General features: G+C 43.8%; 1 protein-coding gene across 5 annotated transcripts in view; it reads right to left on the reverse strand.

Moving 5' to 3' along the window:
• Window positions 1–21,702, reverse strand: part of TG (thyroglobulin) — a 275,822-nt gene that overhangs the window by 163,742 nt on the left and 90,378 nt on the right. For all 5 annotated transcript variants that reach the window (XM_078353142.1, XM_035277468.3, XM_035277469.3 and 2 more), the window contains 7 exons: window positions 15,277–15,342; window positions 13,307–13,387; window positions 9,747–9,884; window positions 8,688–8,867; window positions 7,121–7,232; window positions 5,122–5,201; window positions 4,246–4,389 (listed from right to left, as the gene is read on the reverse strand). In XM_078353142.1, the coding sequence (XP_078209268.1) occupies window positions 4,246–4,389; window positions 5,122–5,201; window positions 7,121–7,232; window positions 8,688–8,867; window positions 9,747–9,884; window positions 13,307–13,387; window positions 15,277–15,342 (801 nt within the window). The remainder of the gene's footprint in view (window positions 1–4,245; window positions 4,390–5,121; window positions 5,202–7,120; window positions 7,233–8,687; window positions 8,868–9,746; window positions 9,885–13,306; window positions 13,388–15,276; window positions 15,343–21,702) is intronic.

Consider the following 21,702-nt stretch of genomic DNA (forward strand, 5'->3'; position numbering starts at 1 on the left):
CATGATGGATCCATCCCCATGACCCAAACACCTCCCACAGGGCTCACCTCCAACCCTGGAGGTCACATTTCGACATGACATTTGGAGGAGTCTTAGGTCTTAGAAGGAGACAATCCACAAAGTCTTAAGACTTATCTCACCACTCACTTCTGTCTGAGGAAGACAACTTAAGGGAGAAAGAACCCTGTCCTTCTCTTCTGGAGAGTCACATCAAACCATGTCAACACAACCTTGTGACAGCCAGTCCTCCTCCTTCTGTTCTGAAATGAGAAATATGGAGCCACTCACACCAGAATGCCCATAAGCCATGTGTATCCCAAGGTATTTCTGCTCAGGGGCCATGGATGGAAGAATGACAGTCTGATGACATTGCAGCACTTTTTCTTTCTCTCCACAGGCACCCAGACACTGAAAGCAGGCAGTACACAGTATGAAAGACTACCTGCTTGGGAAGAGGAAATTGCAGGAGCTGGGCCTTAGGTCAAAAGGAGAGCCCATAGGAACCTTCCAGAAACATACTACCACACCCCCTCTATGGTTTCATTGTCCCCTTCAAAACTCATGTTAAAATTAAATTGCCATTGCAACGTTAATAAGAGGTGAAACCTTTATGAGGCAGAGTCCTCATGGGTGGGACAAACACCATTATAAAAGGGCAAGTTTGATTCCCGTTCTTTTCTTTGCTCTTCTGCCCTTCCCCATGGAATGAACAGCAAGAAGGCCCTTGACAGATGCTGGCTTCTTGATATTTGACTCTCCAGTCTCCAGAACTGAGAGCCAATACATTTTTGTTTATTATAAATTACCTAGTCTGTGGTATTCTGTTATAGCAGCACAAAATGGCCTAAGACACCTCCCAAGCACAATTTATTTCTCCTACATTCCCATGACACTTTATTGATGAGTACTCTAGTACTCATCTACTCTGCTATATTCAACCATATTTGCTCATATCTTCCTCACAAGTCTGTGTCTAAGGAAAATGAATATATCTTATTAATGTCACTTTCCACAGTGCACAGCACGGTTTATAGCTCAAAACAGACATTCAGTAAAGTTAAAAAACTTATGGTAAGATAGACCCAGCACCAGAATGCTTTTTTATTTATAATCTGTAACTCCTTCTTACACTGTAAGTGACTACAAAACACAAATCGTGGCTTATTCATGTTCAATCACACAACATAGTGTAGACTCAAAAAGACTTGTGTCCAAATTCTAACTATATGATTTACTTTCTGGTGACCTTGGGTAAGTGACAACCTCTCTGAGCCTCTATTTCATCATGATACATGGGTGTGAGAATTAAGTGAGATAATTCATGCAAAGTGTCTGGAATCTAGCCGGGTACACAATATGAGCCCAATAAATAGAGGTTATATTGGTAATGCCAGAGGACCCCCAGGTATGACTGACGCTCAGTCAATGTTGGTTAAATAAGAACCCCTCTGTGGATTTTTAATTCCCTGCTCCAACTTTCTGGTCAAAACTCCTGAGTTGAGTCCCCAGACTGACCCCACAATATATATGCAGGAAAAAGTTAATGATCTACAGTCGGATGAAAAGAAACAGAACAGATGGAAAGAGTTGGGACAATGTGTACCTTGGTTCCTTCCCCTGCCAACTCCTGTCAAGATGTTGTAACACTCTGGTCTGATTCTCATTACTTCTGAACAAATGAATTACTTCTTAAGCTTCTTTTTACCCAACTCTTCCATGAGTAATACGAAGATGGAAAATGACATTTTTCAGACTTTAGTGAGGTGAGGAGGGGAGAGAACAGATGGGGCAAGGGGGAACTGAGAGTTGAGAGCTCTGTTCTGAAGTTCCCCAAATACCCAGTGCTGACATTGGGTCTCCTTTGAGGCCAAAGACCTGGGCAGGTATTTTCTCCCTTCCTCTATGAGTTAAAGCAGAGAAATTGTTATACATGGAACATCATTTCTTACACAGAAACCCACTGAGGATATTTTATTATACAATCCTGATGTTTTCCTAAAATAATTTCAGATGTTAAAGTAAAATAAAAAGCCAATAGAGTAAACTCAGATCAAATCACAGGATGCTGAAGGTGGACAGCAGCAGGAAGATTCATTCAAGAGTAATAATTAACTCCAGAAACATCTTCCATGAAGTTGAGACACACACAGGGAATGGGTAGGCTTGGGAGCAAGGGCCAAGGGCCAGATCCTGCCTGGGAGCTGTATCTGGACCTTTCAGGTTGGATATGGCTGTGGACCAAGGCACTAAACCACCAACTGGTTTGATTTGTTAGTTTATTCGTATTTGTTATTTTCAATGTATTAGTCAATTTCTTATTAATCAATTGAGTTGGAGGAAATCCAGTCAGAAAAGGTGTCTAGACATTTTTCTGTCATTTATGGGATGTGAAACACCTGCCAGAGGCAACATCATCAAGAGACAGAGAATAAGTTTAGGGTCATCAGGTCTGGGCCTGAAGTCTGCCTCTGCTTCCTACCAGCTGTGTGCTTTGGGTCAAACAATTCAACTTTCTATGCTGTGATATTCCTACCTTAAAATGGAAGAAACAATACCTACTCTGCAGGAGTATTATAAATAGTAAGTGATACAACCCATGTAAATTCATCATGGTCTGACACACAGCAGACATATGAAGAATGTCGTTTCTTCTCTCCTTGCCTACTTTGGGCAAAGTGTTATATTGAGTAACATAAAGAATGTTGAAGTCAAAGGTAGGAATATCAAAGACCCCTTCCAGATCAGGCAGTCCATGACTCTAATTTCTAGGGCAAATGTCAAGTAAGAGCCGGAATTCACCATATATTTACTCTGAAACGAACAAGGAAGCCACTAGTGAGAGAAGTTGAAACACTAAAACTCAGCTCAGCCTCTCTCTAATGTGACTCCTCCTAACTGAACACAGAGCGGTCCACCTTTCTGGACCTGCGACATCTTTGTGAATTTGCTTCTGGGACACGGGATGAAGATGTCTAGTTTCCATGTGGCTGCCCACTATTTTCCAAGGCTATCCGTACCACAGACACCTGGGATGTAAGTGGTGACAGGATCACAGTGAGTCTCATTTGCTCTTTTCAACAATGGAAAAACTGAGGAAGTGGTGTGACTTTCCTAAAGACAACCCCATAGTAAATAGATGGCAGAATTAGAACCATCCTAACATCTCCTTATCTGACTCCAAGAGCTTTTATGCCACACTGTAAATGCCATTCATTCACTCCTTCATCAATTTCAAATTGACCTTCTAAAATGCACCCAGCCAGGCATGGCGGCTCATGCCTGTAATCCCAGCACTTTGGGAGGCCAAGGTGGGCTGATCATGAGGTCAAGAGATTGAGACCATCCTGGCCAACATGCCGAAACCCCGTCTCTACTAAAAAAATACAAAAAATAGCTGGGCATGGTGGCATGCGCTTGTAGTCCCAGCTACTCAGAAGGCTGAGGCAGGAGAATTGCTTGAACCCAAGAGGCGGAGGTTGCAGTGAGCCGAGATCGTGCCACTGCACTCCAGCCTGGCACCTGGTGACACAGTGAGACTCTATCTCAAAAAAAAATGCACCCAGATATAATCAAGAGTCATGCTTTAAGAACCCATGTTGGGCCAATGCTGCCTTGGCCCTGAAGTCCTAACTCTATATGCATTGCCAAATACACATTGGTTGTCCCTGTTTTCCTCCACTGGACTACCATGTGCTACACTGCCTTGATTGCCAAGGTAAGAAAACCAAGAGAATGTGCCAGAGTCCACTTCTATTGATTTTGCTTGTCCAGCAACAGTGCCTTCACTATTCTTTGAGGACCATCCCCTACCCTAGTGTATACAGTCTTGTTGGGACTGTCAAGCTGCCCTACTCTCCCTCTGGCAGTGTACTGACTAAGCCCAGGTGGGATCAAACTCTCCCCCTTGAATTTAAAGGTTGAATATAACCACTAAACTATATGAAGCAAATTAACGATGATCATGGCACACTGAATAAGTTGTCCATTTGTTCTTGCTACATATGTCCATGGAAATGGTCCATTTCCATCTTTACTGAGACCAGGTTGCTCATCCCTCCTTTGAGTCAATGAGCAGCCTTCCAATAAGTTTCTTGTCTGCTTAAGTTAAACAGAATCCATTTCTGTTGCTTGAACCCAGTGAATCTTGACTAAATCTACTCACCAATCCAAGAACATTGTCTAATGCATGGCTGGGAAATAGTTAACCAAAGGTGCTCACATAGCTGTCAAGGGAAAGCTACTTACTGGGCTTCTGGTACCATCCAAAGGGATAGGTGTGGACTTCAATGTCAGGAGAGCCACAATCCAAAATGCGCCATGCTCCTCCATTCTCCTCACTGCACATCTGAAGTCCCAAGCTGTTCAGAGTGAGGCATGTCACCTCTCCTCCTGGGGGAAAAAAAAGCAGGATCAGGAAAATGAGTACAATGGAAGAATCTAATGAATGAGAAAAATTCTGCAAATTCATTGTTCAGCAGATATTTGGGATACATCACTATATTTCAGACACTATCTCAGCCACTGCTGAAAAACCAGGTACCTGAAATCAAGGAGACTCTTATCTAAAATCAAAAGGATAGAGGTGGCTAATACTTATCAAGCACTTATCACGTACCCAGGGCTGTGCTAGGTCTCTGTTGGTATCATTTCACTTGGTCCTCACATAACCTTAAGAGGAAGGTAGCTTTGGCAGCCTTATATACAAAGAGGAAATTGAGGCTCAGGGAAATTAAGTAACTTTTCCAGAATCACACACTAATAAGGGAATGAACCAAGCTTTAAATACATATCCAACAAATGGACCCAAAGTTTGCCAAGCTGCCTAACCCAAGCACTGAAAGATGAACAAAAGCTGGGCCAAGAGTGGAAGGAAGAAATTTGGCCAGGCAGAACTGCACAGGTAAAGTGATGATCACGGGACTAGGAGCCATGTCTCAGCTGCCACATTTATTAGCCAGTTACCCTCTCCACACCCCCAATTCCTTATCTGTGAATGAGGATTACTTCTCTCTACTCATGTTAGAGGAGACGCTGAGGATTTGATAAGAGCATAGATGTGACTGTGTTTTCTAAACTGCAGAGTACTGTGCACAGGGGAGAGGGAGTTATTACCATTATTACCTTTTAATTGGGAAACATTAAGAAATCCAAAGCCAGTGCAGCATGGGTCCATATCACACAATCGTTCACATTCGAAGAACCTGGCATGAGAAAAGAAAGAGCAGGACTGAAGGCTTTCATTGGTGGCCCAGGACCTACTGGGTGGGCTGATTGCAGTCATTCATGCTTTTGGGGACCAGCTTTTTTATGACTACTTAAACTGGAGGTGCTTTGGTCAATGTGCATGAGTGGTTTCTTAGCTTTGAGGTTCATTCTGAAAACAAAATTCTACTCCTCTCAGGAATATTGTCATGCCATTAGTCATTTATTCACCCATTCGTTCATCATGCATATATTCTGTGCCTCTAATGTGGCAGGCTCCAATCAAGCTAACTCAGGATCCTAAATGTACTTCTTCAATCCTTTTATGTAAGCAGAAAGTCTCAGCTTTGGACTCTGGGAAAATAAATAAATAATAGGGAAGGTATTTCTAGAAAGAGGAGAGTCCATGGCCTTACTGTCAGGGTAAGGGGCCTGTTGAAGCAGCAGGAGCTGAGCCTATTCCCCCCACTCGCCTCCCCTCTTACTCACTGTGCAATGTGGATAATCACACTCTACCAAGGCATTTCTGTTTTCTGGCTCAGCCCATCCAGCCCGACTCTCTCAAGACTAACCTTCTTATCCACTCAGTGTAGCTACTAAGCCCCACCCTCAGCTTCTAGGGCCAGTCATGGCAGGAGGGACTTAATGGCTCCAAACCAATGTTCCTGGGCTCAGTTCCAAGTTCACATGCTCTTGTCTGATCACTCTTTTTTGAATCCTGAGAGCTTTCTAAAATCCTTGGTCCTTTCTTGGTGTGGGGTTCCTGCCTTGTGATTGCCATTCTCCTTCCCTGAACCCAAGTCACATCCTAGTGGTGACGCTTTTATCTGCTGGGCAGCATCTCCACTGTTGGCAGCATCTGTGCCCTGATGCCTGCAAGTCACCTCTCTGCCTTTCCATCTCCTAGTTCCCTGCCAACCTGCCCACTTACCACTTCTTTTTCCTATCTTGGAAGCTCATTTCTAAGATGCAGTCTGGACCACGCATTTTCCCCACCAGTTACATTTCCCTGAGTCTAGATGCACAATCTGCTCCCCTAATTCCCATCTCAGCTCCATGGTCAGGCTGATCCCTGGTTCCAACCCTCCTTTCATCCACCCTTCCCATCAGCACAGTGGTGTCCAGATGAATCTCAAGACAGACTAGCCTGCCTCACCTTTTTACCCCCATTTTCAAAAGTAGACCTTAAGCACCAGCAACATGATTTACTTTCACAACTCAAGAGCACTTCATAGATCAACGGTTCATGAATGAATGAATGATCCTTGAATTTTCAAGAATAAAAGAATTACCAGGGGAAGCTTCCATAAAGTTTGGATTCTTGAACCCCATCCCAGGAAATGCTGATTCAGCAGGTTCGAAATAGGCCCCAAGGATGCAGTTTATAAACAGGACCCAAGAATGCAGATCTGTGGATCTTACCCATTAGAATTCACATTCAGCTCTCCAGGTGATTCTAATGGGTAAGGTCCATAGACAATACTAAGACAGACATCATCTTCAATTAAAGCAACTAAATAATGACTAAGCAAATAAATTAATAATAAAATACATTTTTAAAATAATAAATTAAATGACTTTATGCCTATGAGTCTATTAAAATTTCTACTTGCTCTCCAGATTCTGAGTACTACAATGTGAGGTTCTGAGAATCAAGTTTATTACCAAACTTGATAATTTACATTAAATAATAAGATGTAGCTCAGTGGCTTTTTCATGACCACCTGGTAGTTCAAGGCTAAATACTGTGTTTACTTATCAGTAACTTACCTGAGCTAAGGTTTTCAGATATAGTTACCTCCTCATTACCTTTTACCCCCTTAGCTTTGGGTTTTGCTTCTGTTTCTGTGATTGTGTCATCTTCTTTAAGGAAGTATTATTAATAATAAATGTTAGGAGTGAGACACAAGTAGCTTACCCATTAGAAATAGATTTTTCAGACATGGGCACTTTATTTCTAATGGATAGCCCCATCAGTTTTTGGAACGGCAGGCGAGTGTAAAAGTTCTTCACTTTATCTTCCAGTATAACTACATATAGGAAGAAAGAAAATATATTACTTAGTGATTTGCTGTAGTCGGGAAAATACAAGGATGAATGAGTAAAACCCAGACTGAAAGTTTCCAATTAAAGGTGACATATTAAATTCATATTAACTCTCAGTTCCTATCCCAAATCTCACTAAAATGATGGTAAGTCCACAAGATAGATTGTTTTTTAAAAAGTGGGGACACAGCAACAAAATGTTGGAAGCTAGAAAATATGAGGAATAAAAATGGGTCTAACAGACCTAAGAAAACGACTCAACTTTCCTGTGGTAAGAACCAGCCTGCCCTCTGGAATCCCACCGGGTATATGTATGGTAGCCCTGGGGGTGAAGGTGGCCCAAACTGAAGTACTGGCTGGAATCTCTTTACGAAGCTATTAGGTTTCTAGATGCTCTCCTCTGCTCTCCGCAGCTGACAACAGCCCCCTCCCCATCATGGAAGAAGGTAGAAGGTTCATTTTCTCAAGGGGACAGAAAAGAGGATCTCCCGGGAGCATCAGGTATAGTCCATGGCATGAGCACTTCACTGGAAGCAGCAAATTCTTTTAAGTCAGCCTGCATAATGAATATTGAGATGTTCCCCACCTCCATTTTCCAAATGTATTTGGTGCCAAAACCACCAGCAGCCAGGCTCATACTCCAAGGCCAGATGTTGAAACTCCTCTGAAGGAGGAACCTAAAAATACTGGCATGAGGAATTCTCCAAAGGGCAGCTCAACTGGATTATCCCTCAGAGACACCTAGAGCCAACAAGCTCCCACCACACATTCGGGGCTACGCAGTCATCTTGTGGACCCCTTTGACATTCAAGTGGAAGAATAAATCGCTGGACATCTGAGAAAGGCCTCCAACAAAGAAGATAGAACAGTGAAGGAAGGGTGACAACATCTGGAGAAAACAGACTGTATGGGATTAAAAAGGATCTCCAAAAATATGGCATCATTAATGGCCTGGGAGAGAAAAGTCACTGTTGCTGACCTTCTCTGTAATATACAGCCAAATGGAATTCTGATACATGCAGTAAAGGCGGCTCTCTTAGGAGAGAGGATTATTTTCTAAAGTCAGTTTGATGCAGTTCTGACTGGCTTCATATCTCTACAAGGAACATCAACAACTTTACTTTTAAAACAAGAAGAAATTAGTTTTAAGTGTAAATAAACATTTTTGTTTCATTTTTATTTAAAACAATCCCACTTCTGCATTGAAAAACTGCCCCCAAATAACCCTTTTTCATATTTTTTGTTTAAACTGAGACAATCACGCAGTGGTTTATTGATTCTAACCCTGAAAGTTTGGATCCCGTTTCCCATCTTCTTGAAGCCAATAAAAGTATAAAGAAAACAGTTTTTAAAGAAGAAAGTAATCTGGATATTTCTAAAACCACAGAGTCAGCAGCACATTGGAAATACAGTTTATGCAGATTCCTCCAAGTGCTCACCTTTCTTCCGGAACAGGGCCATTGGCCTCTGAGGCAGGATCAGTCTGCAGCCCTGGGGACTGGATTCCATGATATCATCACACACTTGTGCCTCTGGGTAGAGGGTGCAAGTGAAGTACATGGAACCATTGTCTGTTATTATCTCTGCGAGCTGACAGAAAGAGTGCTCCTGCACACAACCTATGGGGAACAGAGCAGTGTGTTTTTACTTCCTGTGGCATCTACAGGATTCTCTGGGGGGAGGCGGGTGGGAAATGCCTGGTAGAGATCCCTCCTAGTTAGGGCAGAGGCCTGAGACTGTCATGATCACCCAGTCTGGAAGGCCCATGCAAAACGCTGGGGTTCTGCTAGCTGTGGAGAGGACTGTGTGCTCCTGAATAAAGGCAGAGTCAAAGGCACAAGGGGCAAATCTCAAACTCAGCAATACAAGAGGCAAAATAGTAACATTCCAGTGGATCCACCCATGGCCATCTCAGAGGGAGTCAGGATCTGTAGACAGAGGCCATGGGACTGTAAAAACTATGAACTTTATGCATGGTCTCCCTGCACCTGTGCCCATGTCAGCCTATGCCCCTGGTATATATGAGCTCCCCAAGGGCAAGAAACATGGTTGATTTGATTCATTTTGGACATTCTCTTTCATCTCTAAAATTAAACACAAAGTTTTGAACATAATGCATACTTAATAACTGCCAGATGGATGAATGGATACATGGATGGATGGATGGATGGATGGATGGATGGATGGATGGATGGATGGATGGATGGATACATGGATGGATGGATGGATGGATGGATGGATGGATGGATGGATGGAGAGACAGGTAGATGAAGATAGGTCCTCGGAGCAGAGTAGAGATTAACTACACTGCAACCTTCTTGAAGATAGGGGTTATGTGTTATCTTTCTTTTATATCATCCATGGTACTAAGAGTGCAGTGATCCCTAAGTTATGACACAAAATTTGACCTTATCTGTTTCTCAGGATTTGCCAGACTAGGCCTGTGATACCTGACTTCAGTGTCTGGAAGAAGAAGGATGAGTTTTAGGGATACTTACGAGAAAGGCACCACAGATTTGCCTCCTGGGCTGAAAACAGGTGTTTGAAAAGCCAGTGCTTCTGGATGGGCAGTGATCGATTTTCATTGACAATGACCTGGTCAAGGTCCACAGCGGAGAAAAGTTCTGTTGTCAAACCTGAAAAAGAAGCAGAGAGTCAACTTCCTTGACATTTATCTCTATAGTGAGTATGAGAAAAACACAAGAAACACACATGCACGCATGTGCGCGCACACACACACCCCCCGAGAGAGAGAGAGAGAGAGAATGAGAGAGAGAGAGAGAGAGAGAATGAGAGAGAGACAGAGAGAGAGAGAGAGAGACAGAGAGAGAGAGAGATTTTTATGCTGTGTGAAACCAGAGCAGGATTGAAGTCAGTAGATAGAGCTGGGGTTCTGGTCAGACAGGAATAGTTCAGAAGGCTCCAGGAAGTCCTAAAAACTATGGGATGAAAAAATCTTAGAATGTGGGTTTGGATAAAGTCTTGGAAGTTATCTGGTCCGCCTTTTCACCTATTGCAGAAGTTTTCCCCTTGAGACTTCTGGCTAATGCCTCTATAGCTCATCATGACATCAGTGTACTGACCGCAGCAGCTCACCCCATCGTTAGTAAGTTGTATAGTTCTCTTTCTGTAACTTTGAACCACTGATCCTCTTTCTGTCTTCTGAAGTAACAAGGAAGTCCAGCCTCTCTCTCAAATGGTAGTCTTTGTCTATAAAGACAGTTTTCCACTCCACTTAACCCAAACTTGAACGTTTTAGCTCAACCATTCCCTGAGTCTTTCTTCAGGTATTCACATGCCATAATCCCAGCTCTTCCTGGGGTCTCCACTGCCTACAGAACAGAAGTGCACGTTCCTTTCTCAATCTGGGCTCTACTTGCATTTTGAGCCTCACCTCGGATTGTGTGGATTTGCACTCCAGCAGCACAACAGTCCTGCTAATTCTAGCTCATCGCCACAATGGTTGCCGTCCCTGTGCAATTGCTCGTGCTCTTCCCTCTGTTGGCTCAAGCTCCATTATACCCTCCTCCCCCACCCAGCTTAGTGCAACTCGTGTTTCAAGGATCAGCTTTGTTCCCTCCTGCTCTGATGTCCTGTGACTCTATAAAGAGGTTCTATAGGGCCAAGGGCCCTGACATCCAGGCCCTTGGCCCTGGGGATAGCTCTGTATCCTTGGAGGGCTCTGACTTCCAGGGGGACATACAATGGTGGCATGAGGTATATCAGGGAGATGAGCCGGGGAATGTTTGCCATGTCCATCCATTCAGGGCTCTGTGTAAGAGGCACTATATCCCACATACACCTCCACTTTGCCGTGGACTTGAGCACTGCATTTTCCTTGTCAGTACCTGTCAGCAGCCACTTTCCACACTCCATAAAGCAGGCTCAAAAAGACTGAGCTTCTTTACTAGAAAGAATCACAGTCAGGATAAAGACTTTACAAGTATTTGAAAAGGTCAGAAATTTGATGCTGGCAGAGGCCCCAGAGACCATGTTACCGCCCCAGCCCTCATCTTACGTGATTCCGTAATGGCCAGTCCCCATGCCTGTCTCCCCACCGAACCATGCCAGGCACAAAGTAGAAGCTCAGGGAGATCACAGGTTTCCCCTCAAAATGGCAGTGTAAGAGAAGAGAAACAAGGCAGCAGGCCTGAAGGCACACCTGCTTCTGGAACCTTGGTACAGATGTTCCCCTTACCTGGAACACCGTTTCTCAGGTGTACCTGGGAGTGTCTGGCAGATCCTTCTGGCCTCCTCTGAGAAACCTTTCCTGGCCCCTGCAGGCTGCTAGCATTCCTTCTCCTGCATTCTCACTGCACTCGACACCCGTCCACATTGCACCCCTTACCACATTGTCACGCAGTGGCTGGCACATGGAATTCTCACTAGTCTATGAATGTTCAAGGCCACAGCCGCATGTGCTCAAAAATGTCTGTTCGATGAAAGAATGAATACTGCAGCCACTTCATCTTATGCTTGGTTTACATGCTGTATTACATAAAGCCATTTGCTGCTTCTTTTAAAACTGCACCAACCTTAAAAGCAAGGAGACCAACTGCTCTCGTTGGCTTCCTGAGTTTGTCTCAAACATTCAGACTGATGGCAGTAACCTGATACACAAAGGGGGAGATTCCTCACTGTCCTCTGAATCAGAGAGGCCATTCTCATGAACACTGAGAAGTACCGTCCAAGTAAACGAGCACGTGGAGACGCCACCCCGCCTGGACTCAATGCGATTTCTTCTCCAGACAGTTTATCTCCTTGAGCCCAGGAATGTAATCAACTGAGAAAGGGAAAACTGAGCTGAGCCTTGTCTATTCACCCTGACTCCCTCCCTTCAAGGTCTCCAGTGGAGGCCAAGCTCCCCTTCTAGGGGACAGGGTGGGGAACGTCCTGTGTGAATCATGTGAGTTTGACAGACGCTGCCCTGAAGCAGGGTGTGATGATGGATTTGTCAGAACCTTCTCAAGTGCCACTAACTCGCACACATTTACATTGTCACAAGCTGTGTGGCTACCTTTCAAAGGCACTGCCAAATGCAAACACAATGCCTGATCAAGGAGGGGAGGGCAGGGTGCTGGGCAGTTTTTGGCATGTTAAGAACCAGGCACTGTGCCAAGTGTTTGCTATCTATTAGGATAAGAGGTAGAGAAGATTATTTTACACACAAATCCAGGGCTTTTAGCAGGGAAGCAAATTACCCATGGCTGTGCAGTAAGGCATGTATTCAGTGGCAGAAGTGTGGTTCAGGATCTAGTATCTGCTCTGTAATGTGATGGTTTTTCCCTTGCACCATGTTACTTCCTATGCTAGCAGTCTGCTCTGGCTATCCCTCTTCTTCTGCCCTTCCCCTCCTTCTTTCCTTCTGCTCCCACTCCTATTCCTACAGTATGTGCATGCATGCAAATACACACATGTGCACACAAACACATACACACACACACACACACACACCACACACTGCAGACCACAGGTGGTGTCTTGTCTCCTGGTCCTTGCTGAGCCTCTATTAAGCAGCTGATCTTCCTCTCTCTCTCTGAGTTTTTGCTCCACCTCAGTAATAATAATCAGAGACTGTGGAGGTAGAGAAGTCCCAGATAGTATATACGTACTGTTCCTATTTGTGTTTGGAGTCATAGCTCTCACTGTATGCCATGACATGCAGAAGATTCTCATAGACATTTCATTCATTAGACAATTTCAGAATATTTACACTTTGCCTATACTCTTCAGGGTTGAGGTAAGTGAAGCCCACTGGCACAGTCAGGCGAACCTTGCTCTGTTTCTTTTTTTTCAAGGTTTGTTATTATGGCTGTTTTCATTTCCTGTAACAGTGATGACTTTGCAATGATTTTGCCTTACTTTCTGTGCCAATTGCTCATCTGAGGAGTGTTCCATATTTATAAGCTGGATAATTGGGTTAGAAGATTAATGGAGATTCCATGGATACAGAGTAGAGTGATGTCAATAGGTCGGTTCATTGATTAAACTCCTGGTGCACACATTTTGTCTCTGCATTCAGATACCCAAGTGTGTAAGAAGGTTCTGGGGTTGGTACCTGTTTCTGTTGGAGATGTTGGCCTTGGCACTGTGCCTTTTCTGCATCCCACAGACTCAGGCCGAGACCCCATGTCAGAATCTAGGAGGGAAAAAAAAAGAGTTGTTTCAATGTTGGGAAGAACGGGTAGTATTCCACTGGTCAACCAAATGGTAGTACCAATGTGAGAAATTCTCAGAGCCTAGAGCCAGGTGCCTGAGATAAAATCTGAAACAGATGTCCTCACATGTAGATCTGCAGTCTTTTGTTTTATATGGAACATCATCCAACCTCTCAATGACAGAATAATCATTGTCTGTGATACTGAAATTATTAACATATGCAAAGCCCTTTCGAGTTAACAATATATGCTCATAAATATTGCTGTTTATAACATCCTAAGTAGGTAGAGAACAAGATTTCCATAAAACCTGAGACTTAGGGAGGCAGAATAGTTTATTCCAGACTGCTCAAGTGGCCAGTAAATGATTTAGAAAATTTAAAAATTTAACCAAATGTCCAAGTCAGGAATAGGTCTTCCATGAAAGTGAGAGCCTGCCGTGAGGCAGATATCAGGCAGGTCTCAAGGCACTTCCCTGCAATGCAGCAAATGTCCTAGAGAAATATATGTCCTTCATATTTCATCAGTTAACACTTTAATAGAAATGTCTGATAACTAGGAAGTGCTGGACATGGGACATACTACCAGTGCCTGCTCTCAACCTCAGGGCCTCCCAGGCATCCCATGGGCACTTCACATACCCTCTCCAAGTCTCATTTTTCTTGCCTGGAAAATGAATAAAATATTACCCCCTCTTTAGGCCTACCTTATAGGTATAATTAAATGAGAAAAGAAGTACATAATCTAATTTTATCTCTTTAAAACGAAAATAATGGTAAACACCTTCCTTTTCTTTTTTCCTCTTCCGCCTCCTCCTCTTCTGCCTTCCTTCTCTTCCTGTTCATCACCACCACCACCACCAACATTACTCAGCAGGTATTGTATGCAGGGAACTGTTCAAAGCACTTTTCAGGCATTCCCGCATTATTGCTCAGGTAACTCTAAGATCAGTGCTATCTGTGTCACATGTCACCCATGGGGAATCTGGGCATGAGGGGCTGGTCCACGGGCTCCCAGTCACACAAGTGAGGACTGATGGCACCAGGATTCACATCCTATCACTCCAAGTCTATGCCTTCCTGCCCTTTCAGTTCAACAGCACAAGTCACCAATCCTCTCTCAGGACACTGAAGATCAGTGAGGAAAGATTAGGGGGACAGGATAAGGGTGATATGGGGTCAAGGGCCTTTCCTCATGCCTCTCACCCAGCACATACGGCCATGACCTGCGATGGGCCACTGCTCCATCTGCTCCCTCCTGAGGCTGGAACCCTTCAAGAGTTCATCTCTCTCCTAAATGCCATTCATTTTCCCTGGGTCTGAGTAGTCACTTGGTCAACATTCAGAAAACTCTAAGGAGGACAAAGCAGCAGAAGGGAAGTGCCAAGCACACATGTTGTCGGACTCTCCATTTCTCCCCACTCTGTCCCACGCACCCAAGTAGCATTATCTCTGAGCAGGAATTCAGGGCACTATCTGCCTGGAGTCCTGTCCCCAGTCTCTCAGCCTCAGGAGAAAGGCTGAGTCCCCTTGGAGAAATGCCTCCCCCTGGAGAAATGCCTTTGCAATGGCTCCAAACTCCCCTCCTAGGAAAAAGGGTGTCTTGCGGTCAGCAAACTTTGTCTCGTGGGAACCTAGTGCTTCCTCCCTCTATCCATTCTTGGGTTTCCACAGCAGTCATTCTTCTTTTAGACTTTGGTATCTTATCTGATGAGCTGGAGCCTTTCTGTTCCACAGAAAGTATGCATTTGGAAAGTGACTCTCTACCTATTTCCCTACGGAAATGAGGTGCCCTGTGAATGAGAGATGGTGCCAGACAATCTCATGTAATCAGTGTCCTGCTAACCCCCCTCTTCCACTGTGGAGCTTACCTTTCCAGAGATAAACCTGCTGAAAATTGGTAAAGGTGCCTTGAGTTCCTTCTAGGGGTGTCAGACCTGCAAAGGAAGATGTTTATTTTTATGAGTTTGAGTGTGCTATCACTGTGTACCCATCATTACTGCAACAGCCCCATTTCCCTTGATGCTGGTTCTTCCTAGGCCTGAAAACTCTGTTTCCTACCCAAGGTATAACCCAGGAGCTTCTTGCAGCTCTATGGCCCAAAACCAAAGTTGGTCAGATGTCAGGTGTCATGTTCAGGGCACCAAAGGGACTACTTTCATGAGGTGTTGTGAACCTATGACTCAGGAGAGTCACTTAAGGAACTAGATATCGGCTTGAAGAAAGCAAAACTCCTGGGACCTTTGAGGGCTATGAGTTTTCCACATCACTTAACTCCTCAGAGACTCTTGCCTCATTGGTAAATGTGGACAGCAATTTCGAGAATGGGAATACTGTACGTAAACGATCTTCTGCAGTCCTCAACATTTGATAGGCAGCCACTTGGCAGCTGCCATGGCTCAATTGATTACTAATATTAGCAGGTTTTCCCTTCTGGCAAACTGTTCTCCCCTGGATGCCATTCTGGATGAGACTAGACTTGCCACACCATCTCTTGAAGGTCAGTGCTGCCTCTTTTGCCTTCGTTCAGTCTTCAGTTCCTTTCAATATCCCTGTGATATGGAAGATGGAGGAAAGAACCCAGAGAGCAGAGTCTGGAGGCAAAGAAGCCCTACGCTAAAGGAGAGAGCTGGCTGATAGCTTGAGATGCCAAGATATGATCAAACTTTGCTTTAAATTATCATTAGGAGGTTATGTTTTCAATATTTTTAAATTTAAATTTTATTTTACTTTAAGCTCCAGGATACAAGTGCAGAACGTGCAGGATTGTTACATAGGTATACATGTGCCATGGTGGTTTGCTGCACCTATCAGCCCATCACCTAGGTCCTAAGCCCCGCATGCATTAGATATTTCTGCTAATGAGGAGCTAGTTATTGATAAACAGTTATTACCGTTTATCCAGCACCAGCAGGGGTGTCTAAGAGAGAGAATACAGTCATGGGTTCTTAGTTTCTGTTTCTAATTTGGCCAGTAAAGCCCCTTCATCATCACTCTTTTTCGCTTATCACTAAAGACAGAAACTAAAAACCGTGGTGTCAGACTAAAAAACCTAAAAACAAAACAGAACAGAACAACAACAAACGGTGTATTGTACAAGCTTGCATGAAAATCCCCATCCAGTACCGAATTTAAAACTCACAGGTGTGCTGTAAAGTAAGGTCCCCGATTTCCAGATAAAGGAATCAAAGTCAAGAAAGGTTCATGCAAGAATTTAAGTCTTGTGTGTTTGGCTTCAAATCCCATACTCCTTCCTCACCACCACACTAGGGAGAGGATAATATACAGCCGTGCATCTCTTAACAACCAGAATACGTTCAGAGAGATGCAATTTTGTTGTTGTGTGATCATAGAGGGCATATACATAAGCACAGATGGTCTATATACTTTTATTTACATATATTTTTATATAAAAAACAAAATGTCCTAGCATCATTACTGAATAGCAATCATTTCCCCTACTTAACATGAAATGCCAGTAACAAGTGCTATGTATTAGGTTTCTATTATCATCCATTATAATCTTATAGATTAACCTTATAGTCCTATTCTCTATTATAGTCTAATGGGATAAGCATTACATAGGTGGTCCTTCATTGGTCAAAATGTCTTTCTGAAAACATGGCTGTACTTCAGAATTCTGTCCATCTGACATGGCAAAAATGTTAAATGTTGTTGTGTTTAAAGATGTCTGGACTGAACTCTCTGGAAAACTTGGCTATCAAAGTGACAAGTCCCCCCCAGGGCTGACCACATTCTAGGACATGGAGGTGAGCCAAAAATACTGCGTTGCACTTCCATCTGCTTTGACTTCTGAAATGGGAATAAACAACGGTGCTAGAACTTTTCAGGCTTTGCAATGTTGGGATGTCTCTCTAAAGGAGCCACTCAAAATTCTGTTACGCCCGTCTTTAGAAAGTAAAAGTTATTTATAAAAATTTGGGCAAGTGAACACCTACGCTATCTGAGAGATGTGGACTTGGCTCTCTGCAATTCCTGGACTTGTTCTCCACACTGCAGAGGAGACCTCACCATACACTCCTACTGCAACAACACAGACCAGTGGCTGGGCACCTGCTCAGTCTGTGTTCTGTGTTCACTCTCTCCTCATGAGAGCATCATCTGATTATTTCAAAGGTCAGGCTATGGGGCTTTAGACTTGTCACAAGGGAAATTAGATAATTTTTAAAATCTTTTTATACCCAAATCTATCGATATACTGATTCTGAAAGAAAGACTATATGTAGGTGTATAGAGAGATATATAGCTATAGAGATAACCTCTATGTTCATATAGGTAATATGTAATACAGATGTAAAGTGAATAAGCTTTTTAAAATACTTCAGGTCATGCATTACCATTCTTATTTAACCTGTAAAAGTTAAAGAAACAATATTTACCTCTAGAGTATTATATTGGTCTCAAGTCTAAGGCTGAAGCCAATGACCACATTAAGTAGTTTACCATGAAATACACTCGCAGTGACCTGTTTGAGATTGGAGACTAATGTTCTAAGTGAAATAACTCAGGATGAAAAACCAAACATCATACATTATCACTGATATGTGGGAGCCAAGCTATGAGCATGCAAAGGCATAAGAAAAATACAATGGACTTTGGAGACTTGGAGGAAAGGGTGGGAGGGAACAAGAGGTAAAAGACTATAAATAGGGTGCAGTGGATACTGCTCATATCACGGGTGCACCAAAATCTCACAGATCACCACTAAAGAACTTACTCATGTATCCAAACACCGCCTTACCCCAATAACCTGTGGAAAAATAATATATGCGTGTGTGTATGTGTGTGTGTGTGTGTGTGTGTGTGTGTGTGTGTGTGTGTGTAGTTTACTGTGAAATAATTTGGGGCGTTTTGGTTATAGTCCCTCAATACAAATACAAATTCGGTCACATTCCCATGCCTGCCCCTTCCTAAGAGCAGTAATCCTTAGGAAATGCCAAGAGAAAGGTCTTGACCTTTCAGCAGTCTCAGTGACTGACTTGGGGTGAGCTGGTGGTGTCTTTCACTCTGTCTGGGACTCGTACTTTGGTTGGTATATGTATCCTGCTTTACATAATGTCAAAAATGATAGGTGCCCCTTTTATCACCCAGAAACAAATGGGCACTTCCTGCAGGTGCACATCAGTTTAAGACGGTTTTTTTGGCCCAGAATGTACTGAACTGTGATAGGAAGCAGACCCTCTTATATACTCTGTCCATCTCAAGGCAACAGAGCCCTGGGTCTACCAGCCTGAGAAATATGCTGTCTTAAGTTCATCCTTGGTTTTTGCCTGTTTCAATACAATTTAATCCAATGCAATTCAACTAAACCTAGCACATGCATGTAGGGCACCTTTGTAGGTCCAGAAAGTCACTTGGCCAGCATCTACAGAGATTACTGTGTCCTGGGAAGCACCCTAGTCAATCACCACAAGGAAAGTTATAACCCCTCGGTGGTCTTCATAATTCATATGATTGCCAGGTGTCCATAGGAATACATAGAGAATACTGGGGTAAAAAAAAAGAATGTTGCCCATTCCCATCTCTACTTCCAAAATCACTTCCTCCTGCTTTCTAAATCAGTTAATAGGACCACCTTCTCAGGTTGTCCTTGGCTCCTCCCTCTCTGTCGGTCTCCGCATCCATTCAGTCTACTTCCTAAACTGTTCTTTACTCTTTCCTCTCCTCTGAACCCTCCCTCTCAGCTCAGGCTACTCTCCTAACTTCATTAGGCTTTAGCTGATCCCTACCCTAGCCTTGACCTTGGTTTCCTCCCATCCCTCAGCCACACAGCCTCCAGGTATTCGTCCTGAAAGGCAAACCTACCTTTGGTCCTGCAGTAGCTACAGGGATGTTAGAATTCAGCTCCTTGCAATCTGGCTCATGACAGCAGAGCAGCCTTATGCTCTACTCTGTCTCCAAAGTGCCCACCTCCCCAGTCACACTAAATGCTTGCTGTCAGGCCTCTGCATCATCGGACGTATTTTTCTCTCTGCCTAGAACCCTGTTCTCTTTCACTTGATTGACCTTTACTCATTCTTTAAGAATCAGGTTCTGCATCACCGCCTTCTGAAAGGCTTCCCTGAGCTCTCCAGCTGGTCACATGCCCCCCTCCTTTGAGTTTGCAGTACTCAGAGATCTTCTCTCTCTTCCCTCATGGCTGGTGGTTATTCTCCAGCTTCTTGGATACACTGTAAGTCCCCTCTTTATATCTCCCACTCCCCCAGCACAATTCTTGGCACAGAACTGGCATTCAGTGCCTAAGTAAATGCAGGGATAAATAAATGAGGGAAAACAAAACAATGAATTATACTCAGAGCCCACCAAATAAACACAGAACATCATCCTCCCACACATAAGACGGTTAGCCCCACATTAGTTTTCCTAAACAGACATCTGACTCTTGACTCCATTCCCCAACATTTCCCTAATAGAATATTGATGACCATAAGAAGGTACACAGAACCCAAGCAAGCATCGCTCCTCCTCTTCCCTGATAAATGATAACAGTTCATTTCTTCCACAATAACTGAGTTAGAATATCCCTGCTACACACACCAGCCTCCAGCCCCTGATTCTGTGTCGCTGCCCCTGTGATCAAGGCTGCAGGAGCACAAACACACCGAGAACTTGGGGTTTGAGTACAGAGCCTGATTCTCTAGCATTGCTGAATGTCGCGTGGTCTTTACTCAAAAACCTTCCGCGAGATCATGTGCTGCGTCTGTGGCAATCAATTTTAATCCACGCCCTCATATTAAACTGGGCAGGATCCTAATGGAAAAGTACATTCTAGGAGTGGTCACATGGCAGGAAAAGCTGCTGTCCAGGAGCCCCACCCTCCAGGAAGGAGTCACAGATACATCAACTCTTTATCCCTAGTTAATACCACCATCACCACTGCCACCACCACCACCACCGCCACCACCACCGCCACCACCACCACGGGGCTTTGTTCATTAGCATAATGAATGCTGGAAAGAGGCACATACTTATTGGTCAGATTCATAGCATTCAAAACACATGGCTTGGCTAAATGTATTGCAGTGTCATTCCTATGCTGGCAGGAAGAGATTGTGACAGATTTCTGAGCCCAACAGCCCGAGAGCTGTGGCTTGATTCAAAAGGGGTCTGTGATCAGTCACAGATCTGAAGGATTCTTGTTCATCTGATTTTGATGAGAAGGTGAGTTGAGTTCAGCTGTGAGAATAGGATTGGTTCTGTCCTATTTCCTCTCCCTCTCCTAGACAGTGAGCTTCCTTAACAGAGGACAGATATCAGGATCTCTACATCCCACTTCCCAGCATGAAGCTGATTGTGGTGTAAAGGAAACCTGAGTTGTGCCACTCGTGAGTTGAATAACCTTGAGGACATTCCCCTGAGTACCTATGCCTTACTCTTTCCCTCAGTAAATGGAGAAAATGCCATTTCTCACCAGGTCTTAGAGGATGAGTGGAAATTATGTGTGCAACATGAACTGCTGGTCTATGCCCAGGGCTCTGAGGGAGCTGCAGAAAGCCACAGCTGCCCTTGGCACAATGGCAGGATGGACGGGCCGGGAGCTGCTGCTCTCCCTGCAATTGTCAGCCAAGTCCTCTGCAGCACTGCTGGGTGCACATCCTGTTCCTTGGCTTAGCTGATGGGGTCATTCTGAAGTGTGTTTTGCACTGATTCAGGGAATTACAACAGCTTAAGAGTCCACCCTTTCTTGACTGTTGTCTCTTCTCTGTTACTTCCCCTGAGATTCTGTTCATATTCCTTGTCTTTCCTATTTAAATGATGCTCCTGAATCTTTGTCTCATGGTTGATTCTGAGAGAATCCAAACGATAAACTGAGCAACAAAGCGTAGCACTAAGCACGTGGCAACAGTAACTAATAACCGACAGGGCCCTTTTTAAATGGCCCATCCTACTTCTAGGCATTCATCAGTCATGCAATCTGGATGCATCTGCTTGCAATGAGTACCACAGGTGTATTGTAAGTTTCTCCACTGAGTTCCTGGCATCCCTAGATAATGACAATCACTGACATAAAACAGCCTCCTAAAAATTGAACATCAGATATCAGGCAAAGCCTCACAATCACTCAACATTAAGCCGTCTGAATTCAGGATGAACCTAGTAGTATTTCTGCCAAGGCTTTTCTTTTTTTCTATCAAATTTTACGTCTGTGTGGCATTAGGGGACATTTATTCTGCCTGTTTTCCATTCATTTGCACTTTAAGATTTCTCAAAAACTAGTCATATGCAGTCCCGGAGCTTTCTAAGATGTTTTTCTGAGAAATAAAAAGGTTGACTCA

This window comes from Callithrix jacchus, chromosome 16 (assembly GCF_049354715.1).
Source record: "Callithrix jacchus isolate 240 chromosome 16, calJac240_pri, whole genome shotgun sequence".
NCBI lineage: Eukaryota > Metazoa > Chordata > Mammalia > Primates > Cebidae > Callithrix > Callithrix jacchus.